General features: G+C 38.7%; 1 protein-coding gene across 3 annotated transcripts in view; it reads left to right on the top strand.

Moving 5' to 3' along the window:
- Positions 1 to 22,164, top strand: part of ZnT49B (Zinc transporter 49B) — a 174,189-nt gene that overhangs the window by 8,286 nt on the left and 143,739 nt on the right. For all 3 annotated transcript variants that reach the window (XM_067145625.2, XM_067145626.2, XM_067145624.2), the window contains exon 2: positions 4,426 to 4,573. In XM_067145625.2, coding sequence (XP_067001726.2) covers positions 4,474 to 4,573 — 100 coding nt within the window. In that variant the 5' untranslated portion in view covers positions 4,426 to 4,473. The remainder of the gene's footprint in view (positions 1 to 4,425; positions 4,574 to 22,164) is intronic.

Here is a 22,164-nt window from a genome sequence, read left to right as displayed (position 1 = left end):
GCTCTAAAAGCAGGTGGAAATATGATCACAGAGGCCATACACCAGATCTTGATCGACTGCTGGGAGACTGCCAGGATCCCTGATGACTGGAAATCAGCTATCATACACCTTTTACATAAAAAAGGTGACCGCAGTGATGTCAGCAACTACCGAGGGATATCTCTGCTGTCAGTAGCATACAAAGTGCTGTCAAGGATTTTACTGGACAATGTAGAAAGCCAATGTGATCGAACGATTGGTAAATATCAAGGAGGATTTCGGCGGGGACGGTCCTGTACCGAGCAGATCTTCAACCTGAAAACCATTCTCCAGCTAAAACAAGTAAGGAGTATGAACATCACTGTGGTTTTCGTCGACTTTAAAAAAGCTTATGATTCCATCGACCGCCAGACACACTTCTCCGTACTGCAAGAACGAGGTGTTGATTACAACACACGCACCCTCATCCAACAGACTCTTACGGATACAACATCTAAGGTGTTCAGGGGAGAACTATCTCGGAGTTTCAAGATAAAAACTGGAGTAGGACAGGGTGATGGCCTCTCACCCATTCTGTTTAATCTAGTGCTTGATAAAGTCATCAAGAACTGGGAATGTACACTGAGGAATCTAGAAATCAAACCAGTTGCCATTGGAGCCGGGACCCGAAAGATTGAGATCAGGTGCCGAACATTCGCAGATGACATTGCAATCCTAACCAACAACTCTAAGGATGCTGTCATTGCTATCGAAGCCCTGCACGAGATAGCGGTGAAGGCAGGATTACACATATCGTACGACAAAACTAAGTACTTTGAGACTCGGCATCCCGGAAACCCCCCTTTGATGACCATACATGGAACGATTGGGAAAGTCAGTCGCTTCCGCTATCTCGGTGAATGGGTCCACCCCAATGGTAGAGATGGTACATCCATCCTAGAAAGGTGTAACAAACTCAATGCAGTGTACCAACTATCCCACAACCATTATAATAAGAGGTGCATTTCGAAAAATGCTAAGATCTGTCATTACAAAACTGTTTTCAGACCACAGTTTTTGTACGCCTCAGAGACCCTCCTGATGAACAAAAAAGGCACCATGGATGATCTAGAGAAAGCCGAAAGACGTATCCTCAGGAAAATTCATGGACCGAGATTGCTCCCAGATGGAACCTACAGGCTTAAATCGAACTCTGAGCTGTATCGACAGTTAGAATCGGCCAATACCAGCATGCAACGTAGGTCGCTTAAGTTCTACGGACACCTACAACGAATGGACAGCAACAGGCTTACCAAGAAGATCTTCTCTTTGGTTAAAAGCTACAAGACTGGAAGCTTGTGGCTTAATGAAGTACAGAAGGACTTGGATTCGGCTGGGATTTCAGATATTGGTATAGAAGATCGTTCCAAATTTTGTACTATGGTACAGTCTTGGACCCCACCACGTAGAGTTCCTAGAAGTTGGAAGCCCCTTTCACAGAAGAGAAAGGAGAAATTATCAGCAGGGCTCAAGAGATATTGGGAACAAAGAAGAGGATCGAGGAAGAACTAGTCATCAGCGCTCCTTAGTGGGCTTAAATCAATAATAAATAATTGACCCCAAATCGGTCATAAACTGTGATATGTGCAGGAATAAAACACATTACAATAAATGAAAATCTAGAAAGAAAAGAGGGCAACGACCCCAAAAAACCAAAGTTACAAAGTCTATTTACAGGGAAAATTGATCCGTGTTACGTAATAATTTGTAGTTGTGCCAGATAAGTATCAAAATCATTTTTGTCCATGGGTATTGATGTAAAACAGTTAATTTGATGTTCCGGAAATGCTAATACACTAGTACGAATATCTATCACTCTATATTTACATTCCGACATATTCGGACATAAATAAGTAAGCACTTTGGCACAGGGAGGCTCCCTTACCCAACTTATAAGTAACACTGATTCTACTGTATGAGTCCGCACTCATATGCAAATTATACCAGGCAGAACTGATTACCAACAAAATTCAGCTATCGAGCTGATAAACCCATGATTAAAATGACACGTGACATAATAATAACAACAGAAAAACACAAAATAGCACACACCTGTGGACAAAATATACACATGCAAACATATATATTGTAGAGATTCGGGGATCGAACGCGACGTTAGCAGGTTACGTAGGTTTGCGTCTAGAGACATACACGAATGGTACATCTCTCTCTCAATGTGCATAGGTTGATCAGCTGTTGGGAAATCAAAACAAATTCTGACAAGCAAGGAAGTGCAAAGGTCTGGGAAACATAATGGAATCTCATAAATTTCATTTTCACTAGACACGAGGGTACACCAGCACTCAGCTGTCAGACGGGCACATTCAATGGCTGGGGAGCTCACACAAAGAGACAGGTCTTCAGCCGCAATACTCCTCTTAAACGAAGAAACAAATATCCATTCACATTTCTTCGCTCAGCCATCACTTTCTTAAGCCACTCAACAGCTGGCTAATTATCGCATATTCAGACATGGCTCCCAGCAATAACACAGCATTTCTCGCCTAATCACACACATTTGGCCCCAAATCATCTCTCTGGCATTTCAAGCTATTCATTTTGCATATCCTTGGTTCAATCCTGTGTTTGTTCCCGGACTTGCCTTCTTGCTAATATAAATGACACTCAATGTCCCAACGATGGACACCTTGTCGCAGCACATCTTGTAGTTACTGAAATAATACATTCCACGTGCACAGAAAGCAATCTGACTAAATGCATATTATAAACTGTCGCAAATTATTCCAACACAGAGGGCATACGGCCTCTTTGAATTTTAAGGAACTCTACCCGATAATCTGTACGAAAATGACGTGAAGGTAAAACAAAATTCACTAAACAAGCAAATAAATCCAACTATAATAATCCTAATATTTTCCCTCTGTCCCATCTATCTACAATATATATACACATCACCTGGGCTATTGCATGTACTCCAGCCTTGGCCAAACATTTAACGCTAAATAAGCTGGAACATTACTCTCGCCAGTCTGGCTGACAATTAATTAAACAAAACATATTGAAAATTTCCCTATCCTAATGTATTAGCCTTTCCGGAAACATGCTTAAATGGAAATCGTACTCATGTTTTGCAACTAGCCATCATTCACCACAGATTGCATATCCGCTGTGTCACGCCTGCTTAGCTCATCGTGACAGGGGTGAGTGAAGGTTGACCGGTCTTGGCGTCGACTTCACGTTCAGCTATGGCGTCTTCTTCACGTCCCTGGAAAAGTCTGCAATGATGCTGTGGATTATGTTTTCCTCTTCACCGCTTATGCGTGCACGAGTACACAATATTAATTCTAATGGTAGTCTACAATTGGTTTAGCCTATGCGCAAATAATTAATTCTGACTCGGGCGTCATTAGATTAAGGGTCTAGGCCCAATCAACATTAGTGTTTCTTTGTGGCTCAGAATGAGCGAAACGCACACAATAGACTTATAACTCACGAGCGCGTACTGCCATGAGATACTGGTTACTGTTTGAATTATACTTCTATTTCACTCACAGATCTCGAGCTGTTACCAATTTCAGATTAATGAAGTTATTACATCTGCACGGTACCAAACCGCACGTGGTATTTCACGGTATTTGAAATAAGACTGGGATAGAAGTAACTATCCTTTGAAAGTACTGCCACCGAGCTCGATAGCTGCAGTCGCTTAAGTGCGGCCAGTATCCAGTATTCGGGAGATAGTAGGTTCGAACCCCACTGTCGGCAGCCCTGAAAATGGTTTTCCATGGTTTCCCCATTTTCACACCAGGCAAATGCTGGGGCTATACCTTAATTAAGGCCACGGCCGTTTCCTTCCAACTCCTAGCCCTTCCCTGTCCCATCGTTGCCATAAGACCTATCTGTGTCGGTGCGACGTAAAGCAACTAGCAAAAAAAAAAAAAAAAAAAAAGTACTGCTAGAGATAAGTAAAATGTTAACTCTGAACGCCCATGTAGCGTGTAACTGTTTTTGATCTACATAAAGAACTATCAGCTCTCACGCACAATGTGCAGTTCCCCCACCACGGGCGTTTAAATAGACTCGCAGTCCTTTTGTTACATCAAGTGATTCCCCGAGTAACAGAAACGATGGCTTGTAATGGCTCTCCCTCAGTCCAACGACTTTACATTCAAATGAGATTTAATACCAGAGCGCTCAAGTATCCATCATTTTCACACAGAAGTGAATGATAAATCTACTTCCAAGTAGACGAAATGCTGGTTAATAGAGCAAATGCCTGAAAGCCATATATCTAATTTTTGATCTGATTTTTGATATGCTCTATTGGTGGAAAAAATATCTAATTCCCTCCATGGGAATTTAGAATTACCAATCGTGTAGTATTGAACCTGTCTGTTCATGAATTTAGAATTTCTGAATATGAATGTGATTATTATTTCCTTTCAGTCAATTATTGAAGAGTCCTCTTACATTTGTGTCCAGAAGTTGAGAATTATGATACCACGATCATTCCTGCTGTTGAAGTTACTGTGTGAAAATGGTGACAGGCGTTCTGAAAAATTACTTATCAAGCAGCTTTGTATTTTACATTCAGGTGAGTACAAAAAGTATATTCAAACACTGGCTTAGATGTGCATGCTCTAATTTTTAGACTGCAAGAATGCGCCTGAGGAATCTTAATAAATTCTGGTCATTTGTACTAAAGTAAGGAACCATTTGAGCGAATAGTATATTTGAAGTTGATCTTATTTTTAATTGTGATTTTACCTTCAGTGTTGGCTTCACCTGGAGAGGGTTTGCATCTTTCCTTATGTGACCCTTGAAAATACTTATTGCTAGGAACTTCCTCATATCTTTATTACTAATATGTTTCCATGACACTGTTTGTGGTACAAATTCCATTCTTTCTCAAGGATTTCAAAACTGTTGTCACCAAGGAAACTCTCCACTACCTCAGAAATACTTGGTGTATAAGCCAAACTGCTATAATCTTCTATCAAGGTCTTTTGTGTCCAACTATCAGTTAAACTGTCAATATCATCACTGGCTCTCTTTATTATTGCTTGCCATATTGACTCATCGGAACTAGTTGCTGCTGGTGAAATTCTGCATTTATTACAATGTTTATAATTAGATCTTGAAAGTCCACATAGTTATCATCACTATTAAAATCTTCAGATAAACTATATGCATGCAAATCTTACCAAATTTTCGCTGTCCTGCTTACTGCCGTTGTCAGGATTCACCATGCTGACATAGACTGCTCGATCTATTAAAGAAACTATTTAAAATAGTTTATGTTGGGTCCACCTTATCAACACACTTCTAATGATTGAAAATTAGACTTCACTGATGAAGGAAATGCATATTGTTCCTGAAATATGTATGATAGAATAAATAATTTTCAATCATTAGAAGCGTATTGACAAGGTGGACCCAACATAAACTATTTTAAATAGTTTCTTTAATAGATTTAGACAAGTCAATACAGGATCAAATAAAATACCTATTATCGTTAAGTTTATCAACATAGACTACTCATGCCATAGAACTTGGGTTTATTATATTTTCCTGGAACCAGAATTGCAAAATATGCATGCATTTTTGAATGTTCTAGTCCTAGAATAAACAGTAGGAGATTTTGAAATAGATTTTCAGCTTATTAGATTGTGTCTAGTACGTACACCACACTACATGCCAAAGAAATGTTACATACAGAACAAAATCTTCAGAATTTGTGTTGGATGCTCTCCCATTCGAATGGCCCAGGGACATTGTAATAAGTTGATAATCTGAGTACTATGTTCGTGAAAGCTAAATATTCAATTCAAGTTGCTGTTAATTTATTACTTACCAGATTGCAGAAATGTGAGGCATAGTAAATACGTAACTTGTCAGCAAGGTAACTAGAATATAAGGTAGGCTACTCCGGCGGTTGAAGCTTCCATTGGCTGGAGCGCTCTGACGTCACGCGGTATGAACGATAGCGAGTAAGGAACACAGTCGCAGTACAGCAAGCCTGTGAATTCTCGTGCCTGTGAAACATCTTCTCAATCTTTCATCAAATAATAGTCTGATTTAGTCTGATTCGATAAGTAACGGCACTTCCAATAGATTTAAAAACGTGAAAATGCGTTAAATTTCGTCACATGCTGAGCAGGTAGAACATCAACTATTAAATACATGACATATATTACGATAAGAAATAAAATATTGCCATGCAACTCAAAATAATTAATTCATTTCCTGGTGAAGTAAATATTTAGATTAAATGGCATAGGAAAATATGCATCATATCGACATCTTTATGGAATTATATTAAATTATTAAAACGTACGTGTCAGGAGACTTAATTACTTGATGAACCAGCCCAAAGCTTAGCCTTCTTATTGGCATATTTTCTCAGTGCTAGCTCCTTACTCTTTGCATTAAAATGCCATATCCTAATAAATGTCCTGGTCCTTACGTAGAGACAAATTATTTTGTCATGGAATACTGGAAATTTTGACTTAATAATAGAAGTAAGAGTTTTCACTTTTTTGCATCTGAATACAGTCTTACCGTGAAACACACCAAATGAAATTTCGAACTGGGCTATATTTTTTAACCACTCATGACTGGGATGTGTGAGGCCCCCTTTTGAAATAACCGAGATCCAGTAACAGGTCTCTTCTCGCATGACATTTTTGTCTCTTTCTTCGTATTTACTGTATATCGGATCACGGATACTGTATTATTTCACGAGCTTCGAAATATATTCAGAAATATAAGTTATTAGCACATAATAATGTTAATGTCATTGGATTTTACGTCCCACTAACTATGTTTTTGAGCACCTTCACCACCGGACTGAGACAGGATTGAACCTGCCAAGTTGGGCTAAGAAGGCCAGCGATCTACCATTTGAGTTGCTACTCAGCCCGGCTATTAGCACATAACAATAATTATAGAAAATATGATTTTCATTCAGTCATTTATATCTGACACCTTTTTACCGTACGAGCTGTAATAATGGGGATATTCAAGAGTTTATTACAAAGTGTTTCAATAACCAAGCATTGCTGACGGGGAAGTATTGTTATACCATCACAGTTAGCAAACTGGCTATGATGGTTGTTGTCGTTATTGTCTTTATAATATGCGAAATAATAATAATGTTATTTGTGTTACGTCTCACTAACATTTAGGTTTTCTGAGACTTGAGGTGCCGTAATTTTGTCCCACGGGAGTTCTTTTACGTGCCGACAATTTACAGCGCCACACACGTTTCCATAATATGTTGACTGCATTTTAATCAGTACAGTGGTTCTACTTCAGATACTGACAACACGAACACTGTTCACGTAGTGAACCACTATAAAATTACTATATATCCGTGATCCGATATACAGTAAATACTTAGAAAGAGATAAAAATGTCGGTCGGTCGGTCACTTGCTTTCTTGGCTTACGCTGCGTGAACCATCAACGATAGACCCCAAGTGTAAGCGTACGAAATGTAGAGCATAGAATCCTCTACAAAAAAGTCCGTGATGGCACATACCTATTTCCAACCGGCTGCCCTCTAGAAGCGATTTTATGCTACAGTCCGCAGTAAAAAATGTAACTCCTTAAAATTAAATAAATATTTCGATATTATCCTCGAGTTCCGCGTCAAAATAAATTGTTTGACCTCCTCCAGTATTTTATAAGGATTACAATAACCTTGTCAGGACATTATTTGCATGAATAGTTCAGAAGTTATGACCATTTTAGACTGTAGTGGTAATACGTGTCAGTAGGACGGGCGACCGCTGTCTCATACCACATGACGTCACGCAGAAGGCGGGCAGGGAGAGAAACAAGTGAGCGCGATGCGGGAAGAGACCCCTGTGACTTGTCAGCCATGCACCAATGAGCAGCTACATAAAATTGAGCAGCCCATTATGACAAGCATAATGGTACTTTTAGGCGAATTTCACCCTTACAATACAAAGTAAATTTATTCCTTTCAGAATAATATTAAATCATGGTACATGTTTCATCCTCATTGGGAGACTTCTTTAATCATTAAAGTTCAAAAAACAAAAAGAGAACAAAGATACATATTTAGACTTTGAAAGACATAGGATATTCTTGGTATCTGGTCCTGTCTATGTGCTCTGATCAAAATTTATCACATTAAATATTAATGCTTCTTGAATAAAAAGCTATGGAGTCCAGTCAAGAAACACCACTATAAAAAACACACAACTTCCATAAAACGCATTTTACACGTGTGAAAATATATTGTGGTGTTGAGATCTGTCATTACTGGACTGTAGTTGAATGCAGATCTTCATAGGAAGATCTTATTGTTGTATGTAGTAATACATAAAACATAGGTTAGTATTTGTTAAACCGGGTGAGTTGGTCATGCGGTTAGGGGCGCGCAGCTGTGAGCTTGCATCCGGGAGACAGTTGGTTCGAACCCCACTGTTGGCAGCCCTGAAGATGGTCTTCTGTGGTTTCCCATTTTCATACCAGGCAAATGCTGGGGCTGTACCTTAATTAAGGCCACAGCCGCTTCCTCCCCACTCCTAGGCCTTTCCCTTTCCTATCCCATCATTGCCATAAGACCTATCTGTGTCGGTGCGACGTAAAGCAACAAGCAAAAAAAGTCTTTTTTTAAATCTTAAGGTTCTTTTTCTACAATTGTCTCAAAACTATTCCTAAATAAAACAAGTTCAGCACTTTTGCTGAAAGCTGTGGTTCCTATTAGATTGAAATGTTCTTGAAGGGGAACTTCTCTTAAAAGTTTTGCAAGCTGAATGCTGGGTTCGGTTTCAAAAGGTGTTAAAAAATAAGTAGCCTCTGAAATGAAGAAGCAATTATTTTGAGAAGGATTTGGAAAAATTCTTAATGTGATATTGAGAAAATGTAGGTGTCTGAGTACTTACATCCTCGCCAGTCTCACATCAGCTTTGTCAGCCTGTGTGCTGCCTCGAGTTGAACTGCGGACAGCTGATCGCTTGTTTGGAGTAGTGAACGTGGATGGGGAGGAGCACAGGGGTTGAGCGGAATGTGAAAGAGAAGTGGGAGTATGTAGGTTGTACGTACTTGTTGCCATGTTTATGAACAATGTATTAATGATCTTGATATTAATGATGTTGATAGTTCCGGATATTTAGTTTGAAACACCATTCAGGTTATTTCTTTGGTGTATATTGATAAAAATGTTCTCAAAGATGTTTAATAGAATACATTTATTAGCTATTCGAAGAATGGATAAATCTTGATCGATTGACGAAAATGAATTATTAAAGTCAGTCTCATGGCTGAGAATCTAAATCTATTCGCATTAACATGTTCTTGATACTGAGTAAAGAATAAAGGTATAAAAGAACATTTTTATCAGTATAGACCAATGGAGTAATCTGAATGGTGATTTGAACAAAATATCCTAAGGTAGGCCTATCAACATCTTATTTGAGGAGATCATTAATACATTTTTTGTAATCACTGCAACAATTATGTACAACTTACATACTCACACTCCTCTTTCACACTCCCTTCAATCCCTGCATTCCTCCCCGTACACATTCACTACTCCAGACAAGTGACTAGCTGTCCGCAGTTCAACTCAAGGCAGCACAGAGGCTGACCAGGCTGATGTGAGACCGGTGAGGGTGTAAGTACTCAAGACACCTACATTTCCTCAAAATCAAATTATTAAGAATTTTTTGGAATCCTTTTTTAAAATAATTGCATTTTCCTTTCACAAACTACTTATTTTTTAACATCTTTACGAAACCCAGCCCGGTATTCAGTTTGGAAAACTTTTGAGAGAGGTTCCCCTTCAAGAACAATCCATTTTAACAGGAACATGGCTTTCAGCAAAAGTGTTGAACTTATTTTACTTAAGACTTGTTTTCAAACAATTGTTAAAAAACACCTTAAGATTTTAACAAATACTTTTTTTTTTTTTTTTTTTTTTTTTTACAAGTTGCTTTACATCACACCGACACAAATAGGTCTTATGGCGACGATGGGACAGGAAAGGGCTAGGAGTGGGAAGGAAGCGGCCGTGGCCTTAATTAAGGTACAGCCTGGTGTGAAAATGGGGAAACCACGGAAAACCATCTTCAGGGCTGCCGACAGTGGGGTTCGAACCCACTATCTCCCGAATACTGGATACTGGCTGCACTTAAACAACTGCAGCTATCGAGCTCTGTTTAACAAATACTAACCTATATTTTATTTGTTACTACATACAACAGTAAGATCTTTCTATGAAGATCTGCATTCAGCTATAGTCCATTAATGACAGATCTCAACTTAACACCACAATGTATCTTATTTGCTCGCATATAACTTGCCACCACGTATATCTCACAACAAATTTTTAACATTTGAAATTGCAGGAAAACATGCCCACACGTAACTCGCATTCATTTCTTACATCGTAAAGCCATACGGTACACACACAAAATAAAGTTTGGGTATTCCGTGGATGTGCCTACATTAAATATCGGCACTGTACCAATTGCTGTTATGGTACTTTATACGTGACAGTACAGGAAGAAGCTGCATTTCCTTCTACCTGCAGAACGGTTGAGGTTAGCTGTTGTAACAAAAATATTAACTAGCAAACCTCTACCCCAAGACCGCATTCCTAGCCAGTCAGTCACACTCAGCCATCCCTCTCACTCTTCCATCTTTGTCAATATGTTTATCACTACCCGTTTGGTGGAGCTGATCACGTTCAAGCAGTTAAGTAACCACGGTATTAGGTATCGTCCATCTGTTGTATTGTCGACAAGTACCCGTATTCTGTCTTCACGTTTCATTGTTGTTTCTCAGTTAAGTTTTCTTGTGTAGGTTGATCTTTAAGTTATGGAGAAACGTGGGAGTTAAACGGCTGGGTTTAAACTCAAAGTGGTAAAATATGCTGAAGAACACGGTAACAGAGCTGCCGGTCGAGAATTCAGTGTGACTGAGTTTAATGTTCGCTACTGGCATAAACAGAAAGCAGTGCTACAAAGCACCAACCGAACACGTAAGGCGTTCAGAGGGCTAAAAACTGGTAAGTTTTCTTTAGCTGGAAAACTAGTTGCTTCATTACGTTACAGAGTTGCGAAATGATGGCTTTAGTATCTCGCACGAGATCAGCTGTTCGGAACTGAAAGTGAGCCAGGGTTGGATACATTGATTCATGACACTAGGGATTGTGTCTATGAAGGCGAACATCTCTCTGTCAGAAAATGCCAAGCGATTTCAGCGACAAAATCATAGATTTTCATCGTCATGTGATAGCAATGCGGAAGAAAAACAATTACTGCTTATCTCAAATTGGCAATTCAGATCAAACCCTGATAAACTTTGACATGCCATGCAACACCACCATCAACACGAAGAGATAATCTAGCGTGCTTGTACGTACAACTGAGTGTGAAAAACAGTGTTGCACTGTCATGCTAGCAATAACTGCAAATGGAAGAAAATTGCCACCGTACCTTATTTTTAAAAGAAAAACAGTGCCTAAAGTGGAGTTTCCCAAAGGCATTCATGAACAGGTTCAAGAGAAAGGATGGATACAGCTCTTTTTCCAGGTCTGGATCCTGTACGGTGTGGAGAACATGCCAGTGGGACTGCTTCAACGCCCAGCAATGCTAGTGTGGGACAGTTTCCGTGGACACTTGGTGGAAGACACAAAGAAATTTCTTCAGGAAACAAAAACTGATCTCGTAATTCCTGGTGGACTCACACATTGTCTACAGCCCCTTGGATGTTTCCATCAACATGCCCTTCAAGGACAACATACGTAAATTGTACGCTAAATGGATGGCATGAGGGGAGCAGTCCAGTGATCCCATGGGATCTATTATGAGTTCATCTGAATTACCCAAAACACTGTTCATTTCCTTTTTCCTTCCCTTCCTAAGATTCTTTATTACTGTCCAGAAAGGTTTCCTTGCTGCTTGACCTAGCCTTTCCTGGTTATTACCAGAATCTTCCCAAGACTTCTTTTTGGATTCAACAACTATTTGTTTTGTTCTTTTTCTTTCATCTACGTACAATTCCCTGTGTACATCGGCCCTTGTTTGGAGCCATTTCTGATAAGTCTGCTTTTTATGTTTACAAGCTGCTCTCACTTCATCATTCCACCAAGATGTTCGCTTTTTCCCATCTTTACACACCGTCATTCCTAGGTATTCCCTTGCTGTTTCTACTACAGCATCTCTTTATTCCACCCATTCTCTTTCTATATCCCGAACCTGCTTACTGTCAACTGTTCAAAACGTCTTGCTAATCATATCCATGTACTTCTGTCTAATTTCCTCGTCCTGGAGATTTTCTTCCCTTATTCGTTTTCAGACAGATTTCACTTTCTCTGTCTTAGGCCTAGAGATATTTAGTTCACTACAGATCAAATAGTGGTCTGTATCATTGAAAAATCCCTGAAAAACCTGTACATTCCTAACAGACTTGCTGAATTTGAAGTCGGTTAAGATATAGTCTATTATGGATCTGGTACCGCTAGCCTCCCATCTTAGCGGTGAATAGCCGTATGCTTGAAGACTGTATTCGTAACAGCTAAACCCATACTAGCACAGAAGTCCAGCAAACGCTTCCCATTCCCTTTAGCTTCTATATCTTCCCCACATTTACCAATCACCCTTTCATATCCTTCTGTTTTATTTCCAACTCTTGCATTGAAATCGCCCATTAGCGCTATTCTATGCTTGCTGTTGACCCTGACTACGATGTCACTCAGTGCTTCATAAAACTTGTCAACTTCATTCTCATCTGCACCCTCACATGGTGAATACAGTGAGACAGTTCTCGTCCTAATTCCTCCAACTGCCAAATCTAACCCCATCATTCGCTCATTTACATGCCTAACAGAAACTATGTTGCATGCAATAGTATTTCTGATAAACAGTCCTACCCCATACTCTGCCCTTCCCTTTTTAACACCCGTCAAATACACTTTACAATCTTCTATCTCTTCCCCTTTATCTCCCCTTACCTGAATATCACTTACTCCTAGTACATCCAGATGCATCCTCTTTGCTGATTCAGCCAGTTCCACTTTCTTTCTTCCATAAGCCCCATTAATATTGATAGCTCCCCATCGAATTCCATTTCGTTTGCCAAGTTGTTTCCAAGGAGTCCCTCGCCTGTCAAACGAGAGTGGGACTCCGTTACTCCCATAGGTACAAGGCTTGCTTAAAATGTTCTGAGCTCAGTAAATTCATGAAGCATGATGCTACCCTACTTACACATAGTCGAAGTGAGGATCTCTCCTCTAATGGGTTAGGGACCACCGGTGGATTGTATAGTCCTAGCCGCCTGAGCACAAGGGGGGCCAAGACTCAGAATATGTCCGAGATGGCCACTCCCATTCCATAGCAACTGGTATCCTGACTCTCGGGACCACTTACTAGGCCACTCAGCCATTGCCCATGCTTCACAAACTAGGACGTTACTACAGTAACCCACACCATGAACCATGTTCTCACTTATTTTTGGTCAAAATAGTGCAATTTTTTTTATAGTGGTGTTTCTTGACTGGACTCCATAGCTTTTCATTGAAGATGTTTTCGTAATAATGTGACGATATTTAACGTGATGAATTTTGATAAGAACACATAGACAGGACCCGATACCAAGAATATCCTGTGTCTTTCAAAGTCTAAATATGTACTTTTGTTCTCTTTTTATTTTTTGAACTTTGATCGCCGAATATGTCCTCGAATGAGGGCGAAACATGTACAATGATTGAATGTTATTTTGAAAGGAATAAATTTAATTTGTATTGTAAAGGTAGAATTCTTCTAAAAATACTATAACACTTGTTAATATCATCAATATGGGCTCAACTGTATAAGAATTTTAACCATCCATACCTTGTTTCAAGTTACTCCCGCGGCGTATTTCTTTTCCAGTATTTGCATCGTCTAACTGCGTCAATACCATTCATATTTAACGTCTATCATTCATATATATGTCTCATAACTATCACGACGCATACTATTATACTTAAATCAACTCATATAACTTCGTATTACAATGTATAACCTTCAATTAATTCCATTTTAACTTCCTCAATATCTATTCTCATTCTTCTTTATATTATTTGCTACTACTGAGTCATAACGTTTTTCTCCACATAAATATTCCTTTTCATTGACCAATTCTCTTTAAAAATACGATGCATAACCTTAAATACCATATATGTGCTTTTAACAATACTATTTGACATGGAATAACTTGACTCTAACTATCACTTCTTAATACGTGATCAACCTGTGACGTAATCTTTGACTGGATGGCTTTAGAAGACTCATAGATATTATTCATCATATGACAATCTTTGAAATCGGCTGTTATATTACTTTTCTTGTTAATCGTATTCTCATTTACCTTGTTGAACCACCTGTTAATACGTAACCATACTCCACGAGATATCCATCTAATTCTACACTGACATATATCATTACCAGCTTAAATGTAATGCACTTCACTTCACTGTTTCACTTGCACACTTAAATATTTCATACTTAGGCTATTCTATTCTACCGCATATGCCAAAAATACAAATTAAGAATTATTTTACTTATTATAAACACTTAGCTCGTCTTTCTTCATCGGGCGTCAGTTGCTCTCCTTTCGCTCGTCACATGGTTGGTTCATTGGCCATGGTTCGATGTCTGGCTGGATTCCTCATCTTAGGTTGACTTGGCTGGGCGAAATCCTCCTCTCATCTTGGGTAGTTTTAGCTGCTCGGATGATATCTCCCTCCAGGTTGGTCCATCTGGATGCTTAGCAGACCATCATCTTCTTGGAAAAACTGCCGATAAGATCAAATATTTCTGAGAAGTTCATATTCATTTTTGATTTTTGTTAGAGTAATATTTCTTCTAAGCTATTTTTTAAAATCTTCTTTTGTGTAATAATCGTCCAATTCACTAAGTCCGCGTAAGATATTTGCGCCTCGTCTTGCACAAATCTTCAAATTTAGATTATTTAATTTCAAAAATATTATTTCTTCCACGACTTCTCTTTTATTGCAGTAATTCTCTCCTATCGTTTCCTCTTCCTGTGGTTTCCAGTTTCTGTTTTTGTAGTATAACTGATCTTGTACTTTGGGACTATCAGTATACGTATCTGAATGAATTCCCGTATATCTCGATGTATTTTATATCCTCTACAGCATTTTACTGGTTGTTTTGCCGTCTGATTCTATATTATAGAAGTTTTTCCTCAGGATTTCTACCACAATCTTGGTAATCTCCTTATTTTTACAGAGCAACAGCACTTCACTTCTCTTCCTCTCAAGTTCAATTTTTCAAGTGATTTTTCTCAATAGTTTCTTCTATTTTTTTTTGTTTTTTTCTGAAACAATCTACTTGACCTTATTCTGCTCTGCACCGCCTTCGAAATGTAGTGGTTTAGAGTAAGTCATGGCTTCCTATTGTGTTTAAACGTTAAGACTTTGTTATGTACTCTTCTTAGTTTGAGTGGTCTATACCTTCCGTGGGCGCCATTTTGGAACAAGTCCAAAAATGCAACGGGCACATTTTATTCCCTGCCACGGATTAAATATATTGCTTGCAATATATTTACTCTTTCAAAACTTGATTGACAAATGTGACTTAGCATTTTCTATAATTTCTCTGTCTTTCTTTCATTGACTGTTGGTTCTTCATTCCTCTATGGAATAATATCGATTACTCTTATATTATAACTGATGTTATTTAGCTTCTCTGAGGTTATCTCTATGCATATCAGCTGATTTAACATTGATTTTACTTTTTACTTAATCTTTAGTTATTTGGGACTCATTTTTCTGTCTCATCAGTCCTGCTCTCTTGGAAATACGGCTTCATATTACTTGCGTTATGTATATTCCTGTATTTGCCGTTCATACTTACTACTTGTTGCACATTATTCCCAAACGTTTGTTCAATTTTATATGATCCATCGTATAAATCAAGCGATTCCAACTGAGGTGCTCCCACGGCCCTGGCAGCAGCCCCGGTGCTGTGCTATAGCACTGTTGAGGTGGTGGGGGAAGGAGGGGAAGTGGCAGAGGCAGAACTACAGGTCGTCAAGCCAGCGCGCAGCTTATGAAAACAATATTATTTATGACAGTTCTGTGAACACATAAACACACAATTCATTCTGTACATACTTTGCGTTTGCCTTAATGTACATTTAGCGTTTAAGTCGATTGTTGACACTGTTTTTCGGCAACTAATTTACCGATAATGGGTACAATCAATTTGGCAGTATAAATTCTAAGTACAGCCTCTAAGACAACATCAGACAGAGAAGTCCTAGTTTTCCATTTATTTAAATTCAGATTTGAAAAAACAACTGTTTGCATGCATACGTTGTACCGAACATTGACGTAAATTTTAAGGCAACTGCTTGAAGTTTTGGAAATTCTTGTGGTTGAACACTTTTGTAAAATGATATTAAACCACCACTGTAGTGGTAGTACCTGTCCTTTAGGATTGCGTCGCAATCTAGTCTTATCAGCTCTGTTTGGAAATACGATGGTGATTTTTTCAAGACGTGCTGAAAGTGGGGTCATAAATATTTCAAGTTGAGGTGCCATATCATTCATTTCTTTGAATCAGGCATTGAGTTCAGAGTGCAAAGTCTGTAACGACGCCTGATAGTCTACAAGATTTTTATAAGTAGACAAGACGCCTGATAGTCTACAAGATTTTTATAAGTAGACAAATGTTAAGTTCCTGTACATGACGAGAGATGGTTTGTTTTGACAAGCTTCTCGCCTGAAAGTGAGCCACAGCATGTGGACCCAGTAGTTCCGAGCACTCTATTAAACATTCTTTTACAAATTCACCATCAGTAAAGGGTCGCCCACTTTTTGCAATTTTCAGAGCAACAATATCCCATAACGTACTCGAACTGCGCCTTCTAAACTGTTGGGTTCAAGTATCTGTGGGACAGGGAGATAAAATAATTAAAAAATTACCTTTGTGGGTTTTTTCTTGCAATAGATCTTATGGTGATGATGGGATAGTGAAAGGCTAGGAATGGGAAGGAAGCGGCCGTGGCCTTAATTAAGGAACAGCCTCAGCATTTTCTTGGTTTGAAAATGGGAAACCACGGAAAACCATCTTCAGCGCTGCTGACAGTTGGATTCGAACTCACTATCCCCCGGATGCAAGTTCACAGCTGAGCGCCCCTAAACACGCCGCCAACTCGCCGGTGTGTTTTCGTAGCAGCACATCTAAGTCTAATTCTAAACAGTTCTTAATAATACAAAACCAAAAACGAAAACATATCTCCTAAATTGCATGTAAAACAATTCCTAGTGAGTAAGATATTACATATCTCTGAAGAACTGGGCAATTCCAATTTTAACTTAGCAGTTTGTTCGGTTCTTGCTGTGCTAACATTCTCATCATAGGTGGAAACATGTTTATTGTGGTAGTGTCGTCGAACGGTTGAAGGCTTTACGCTTAAAATGACATGACAAATATTGAGCTTAACGAAGGAGAAACCAACTGCTCCATCGAATAGATTCTACTGAGAATGACACACATGCAGAGAGAATGACACACATGCAGAGGGAATGAGAAAGAATGTACTGACTCTTATGTACACATCCAGCAACCACTGCATGGGGAAGTAGGGGAACGATGCTGCTGAGTGCAGCGCTGGTGCGCCCCTGCACTAAGTGCTCAAGTTGGAAAGGCCTGGTATAAATGAATGAACTTTGGGCATATCCTTGCTGATGCATTTGATATTGGTGCCTTTCTAATTAATACCAGGTCGTTCTTCTTGAATGGTGCGCACAGTCTTTTATTCCATACCCTTTTAAGTCTCTTTTCTGAATGACATTTCAACCTTTCCTGGACCATTCTAGTAATCTCCTGAACATCTGGCTTCTTTTCTAGTGGCATACTTAGTATATTATCCCATGTTCTGTGTGAATGTTTATTATTATGTACCACATTCGGAATCTGGGCGATTGATTCATTAATTGTGGTATTTAAGCTTTCCTCTATGGTTTCTAGTACGTCAGTCCATCTCCAGTGACATTGACTACAATAAATTCTACAGAATTTTGCGATTTCTTTCATATACCTCTCCACTGGATTTGCCGATGGATGTCGTACAGAACATAATATATGCTTTATGCCCATATTTTTCATCTGTTCATGGAACACCACAGATGTAAATTGCGTTCCCCTGTCTGTAAATATTTTGTCAGGCCCATTTGAGGAATCACTTTTTTTCACTAAGCTTCCTAAAACCTGCTTTGTATTTGCCCGTTGAATAGGCTGTAGTGAGATGTATCTTGAAAAGATATCGATTACTACCAATATATATCTCCTTCCCTTCTTGGCTGTTGGTAACTTTCTGAAGATATCAACCGCATACATTTCTCTGACCTTTGATGGTAAAATGGCAATATGCTGGTGGCTATTAATGAAATTATTATGTTTAACACGGTGACATACATCACACGTTTTTACTGCGTTCCTGACTGATTTTCTTAGTCCTGTCCAGGTGAATTTCTCTGTTAACGTTCCTATTACCTTATCTATTCCCACATGACCTGTTATTTTATGTGCATGCCATATCAATTCTCGTTGCAGTTCTTGTGGTACAATTGTCCTTTGCTTATCCATGGTGTTATCCATAATTTTTGTCAGTATGCCACCCACTATCTCGTATTTATTTTTCAGTGATGATTTCACTTCATCATTCGTTAATTTATTAATGACTAGCTGATGTACCCGTGCTTCGCTACGGGATTCTCAGAAAGACTGACTTTGTGGTTTTCTTAACCTGAAATCAACATAGATCATTACAAAAACATAAGTATGAATGTAGGGATTAAAAGCAATGCTATCATATAAAATACTCGATCAATTGGAAAGCCGCACGTTTTATCACTTTTAACGAACAGTGCTGCGGTTAGATTGCGGTGCCGATCTAATAGTCCAAAGTTCCAGAGCTGGGATGACCAGGCTGCAGATTGCCATGAACACTCATCTGCCATTATTCCGCTAAATATGCACACTGTTCATTCCAATCAGTGCCTCAGATTAGAGATTGAATAGCTCGAATGCTATGATGATCCGGTGTGTTACGTACCAGTAGTATCAGAAAATTTATAAACCAGGGGAATGTCATGCTAAAGAAGAAAGTTATCTAACTCCCCAGCTACTTCCCATCAATATTCAGGCAGGCTGTTACACTCTGTACGACTGGGCGAGTTGACCGTGTGGTCAGCGGTGCGCAGCTGTGAGCTTGCATCTGAGAGGTAGTGGAAACGAACCCCATTGTCGGCAGCGCTGATGATGGTATTCCGTGGTTTCCCACTTTTGAGTAAAATGCTGGGCGTGTACCTTAATTAAGGCCTAAGGCACTCCTAGCCCTTTCCTATCCCATCGTCGCCATAGAACCTATCTATGTCGGTGCGACGTAAATCAAATAAAAATACTCTGTACGCAGCAGTAATCCTATCTACCGGAGATGAAGGGCAACTGAAGACACAAAGCACATCACGACAAACAATGGTCAGTGTAATGTTATTGTTGATCAATGTTATGGGATTTATATATTGTAGGCCTTCACATTTAGTTTTCTTTTGACTCTGTGATTTGTAAAATATTTTATACCATAAACTGTAGTTTCTTATTCTCCGACTTTACAACCCGGTTTTCATTAAATACTGTTTACCCATTTATGGTTACTCGGCGCTGATATGGACTGGATAACAAAAATCCAAAATTATGAATATCTTTGTGATCATAGCCAGTACGGTAACAATGTATAAGACATGAATAATGGAAAATTTAATACTATATAACCCTAGTTATGAAGCATTCATCGATTACACCTCTAATAAGAAATATTTGAGAATTACATTTTAGGCCTTCCCCTAAACTACCATTTCACTCAGCGTGAATAAAATAATTTACAGCCTAGACTATAGCGACTTATTTTCTGACTTTGCATACCGATTTTCATCAAGATAGAACTACTAATAACAACAATATTTGAGAATTATAATTTAGGCCTTCCCCTAAACTACCTTTTTTTCTCAGCGTGAGTACAATTATTGACAGCCTAGATTATAGCAACTTATTCCCCAACTTTTCATACCCATTTTCTTTAAAATACGACCACTAATAACATAAATAGTTGGGAATTCAATTTTAGGCCTTCCCCTAAACTACCATTTCACTCAGCGCGAGTAAAATGATTTATAGCCTAGATTGTAGAGGCTCATCCCCTGACTTCACATACCGATGTTCATTAAATTCTCTTCAACCGTTTTCTCGTGATGCGTGTACATACAGACAGACAGACAGAAATTTAGGAAAAGTAAAAAGTGCATTTTCTTGTTACTATCGACATGACTGATACAGAAATACCATTATTTTCAAATTCTGAGCAATGTCCAGACAAAACTCTTATTTTATATATATAGATGATCTTTAATCTTTCGTCTGATTTTTTAAAATTCTTCTGGATTTTCTAACTTTTTTATCAATTCCTCATCTTGATTATTTAATGTAATTTGTAAAACACTTTCTTCTTGGTCTGCCGGATTTCGACTTAACGCATCTGCCAAGATATTTTCTTTACCACTGCAATGCTCCATTTTGATGTTGAATTGCTGTGTGAACAACATCCACCGGGTTACCATTTTCACTTACCATTACTGCTTTCAATCCAAAAGTAAGTGCCTTGTGATCCGTTCTGATGATCACAGGGTATCCATAAATGATTCGTCTCCACTGCTGCAGTGCATGTATGATGGCAAGGAGTTCTAGCTCTGTTGTTGTGTAATGCTGCTCATGTTTTCGTAACTTTCTGCTTGTAAATGCTAGATACGTCCGCTTCTGATCTTCCTTTGCCTCTTGATACAAACATGCTCCAGCACCAATGTTCGATGCGTCTGCCTGGATAACGAATTCTTTCTCGTAGTCTGGGTATCCTAGTTTGATGCTTTGCCTCATTAGCTCTTTCATGTTGACAAAGGCTTGTTCAGTCTCTTAGTTCCATTTCCACCTGTTATTTACTTTTAACAGGTCCTGCAGCAGTGTGGCTACTTCGGTATAACCCTCACAATGGTCAGAAAAGAATCCGGTCATTCCTAAGAATTGCCTAACAGGTTTTACCTTCGAAGGACGTGAGAATTCACAGATGGCTTTTATTTTTACAGGGTTTGGCTTGATTCCCTCGATGTCTATCATATGTCCAACAAAAAGTACTTGATTTTGACAGAATTTAGATTTTTCCAAATTAATCTTAAATCCGGTTCTCTGTATTTTACTTAATCATTTTTCCAACTTTTCACAGTGTTCTTCAAATGTCGTACTGCCAAATACCAAGTCACCGACATAACAGTTGATGAATTCCTTTACTTCATCCATTAAATTCCTGTCTAAGGCTCTTATTAACACAGCGCAACTATTCTTTAAACCAAATGGTTATCTGCAATACGCATATGTTTGGTTATTAAACATAAATCCTGTTAGTAACCTTGATTTATCTTCCAGAACGATGTGATGGAATGACGAGGTACAGTCCATGCTTGAGAAGTATCGCATGCCTCTAAATCTCTTTATTATGTCTTTAATTCTCGGTACCTGGTTGTATTCTGGGATGAGCTTTTTGTTGAGCCTTCTCGCATCAAGACACAGCCTCAAACTCCCATTACTTTTCTTTACTATTACGAGTGGGTTTAAGTATGGAGTGGTTGTCTTCGTAATTATCCCATCAGCTACCATTTCATCGATAATTTTCTTTACTTCCGGAGAATACTTCTCTGGGACATCGTATATCTTCCCTGTATAAGGTGTCCAGTCGTTGACTAACAATTTGTACTTAAAATTGGGTATTTGTCGTGGTTTGTTCTTAAAAACTTCTATATACTTCTCTAAGATTCCATATAATATCCGTTTTTCCATAGATGAAACTTCAGCTTCAGCAATACTCTTCCAAATCTCAGAGTTCTCTTCTTCCTCCTCTTCAATAGTAATTATTTTCTTGATTCTTTCAATTAGCTCTAAATCTATCTCTTGATTATAATCAACTCTACTCTGTCCTTGGCTTTCCTTGATCATAGCATCAACTTCCTTTACCACTATCTTTAAGTGTTCATTTTCATCTGCGGTGTTATTGAGTTGTATTGTTTCTACTGATTGTATTCCAGTACTCT

Source organism: Anabrus simplex, chromosome 4 (genome assembly GCF_040414725.1).
Source record: "Anabrus simplex isolate iqAnaSimp1 chromosome 4, ASM4041472v1, whole genome shotgun sequence".
NCBI lineage: Eukaryota > Metazoa > Arthropoda > Insecta > Orthoptera > Tettigoniidae > Anabrus > Anabrus simplex.
This window is presented reverse-complemented; position numbering and strand designations above follow the sequence as displayed.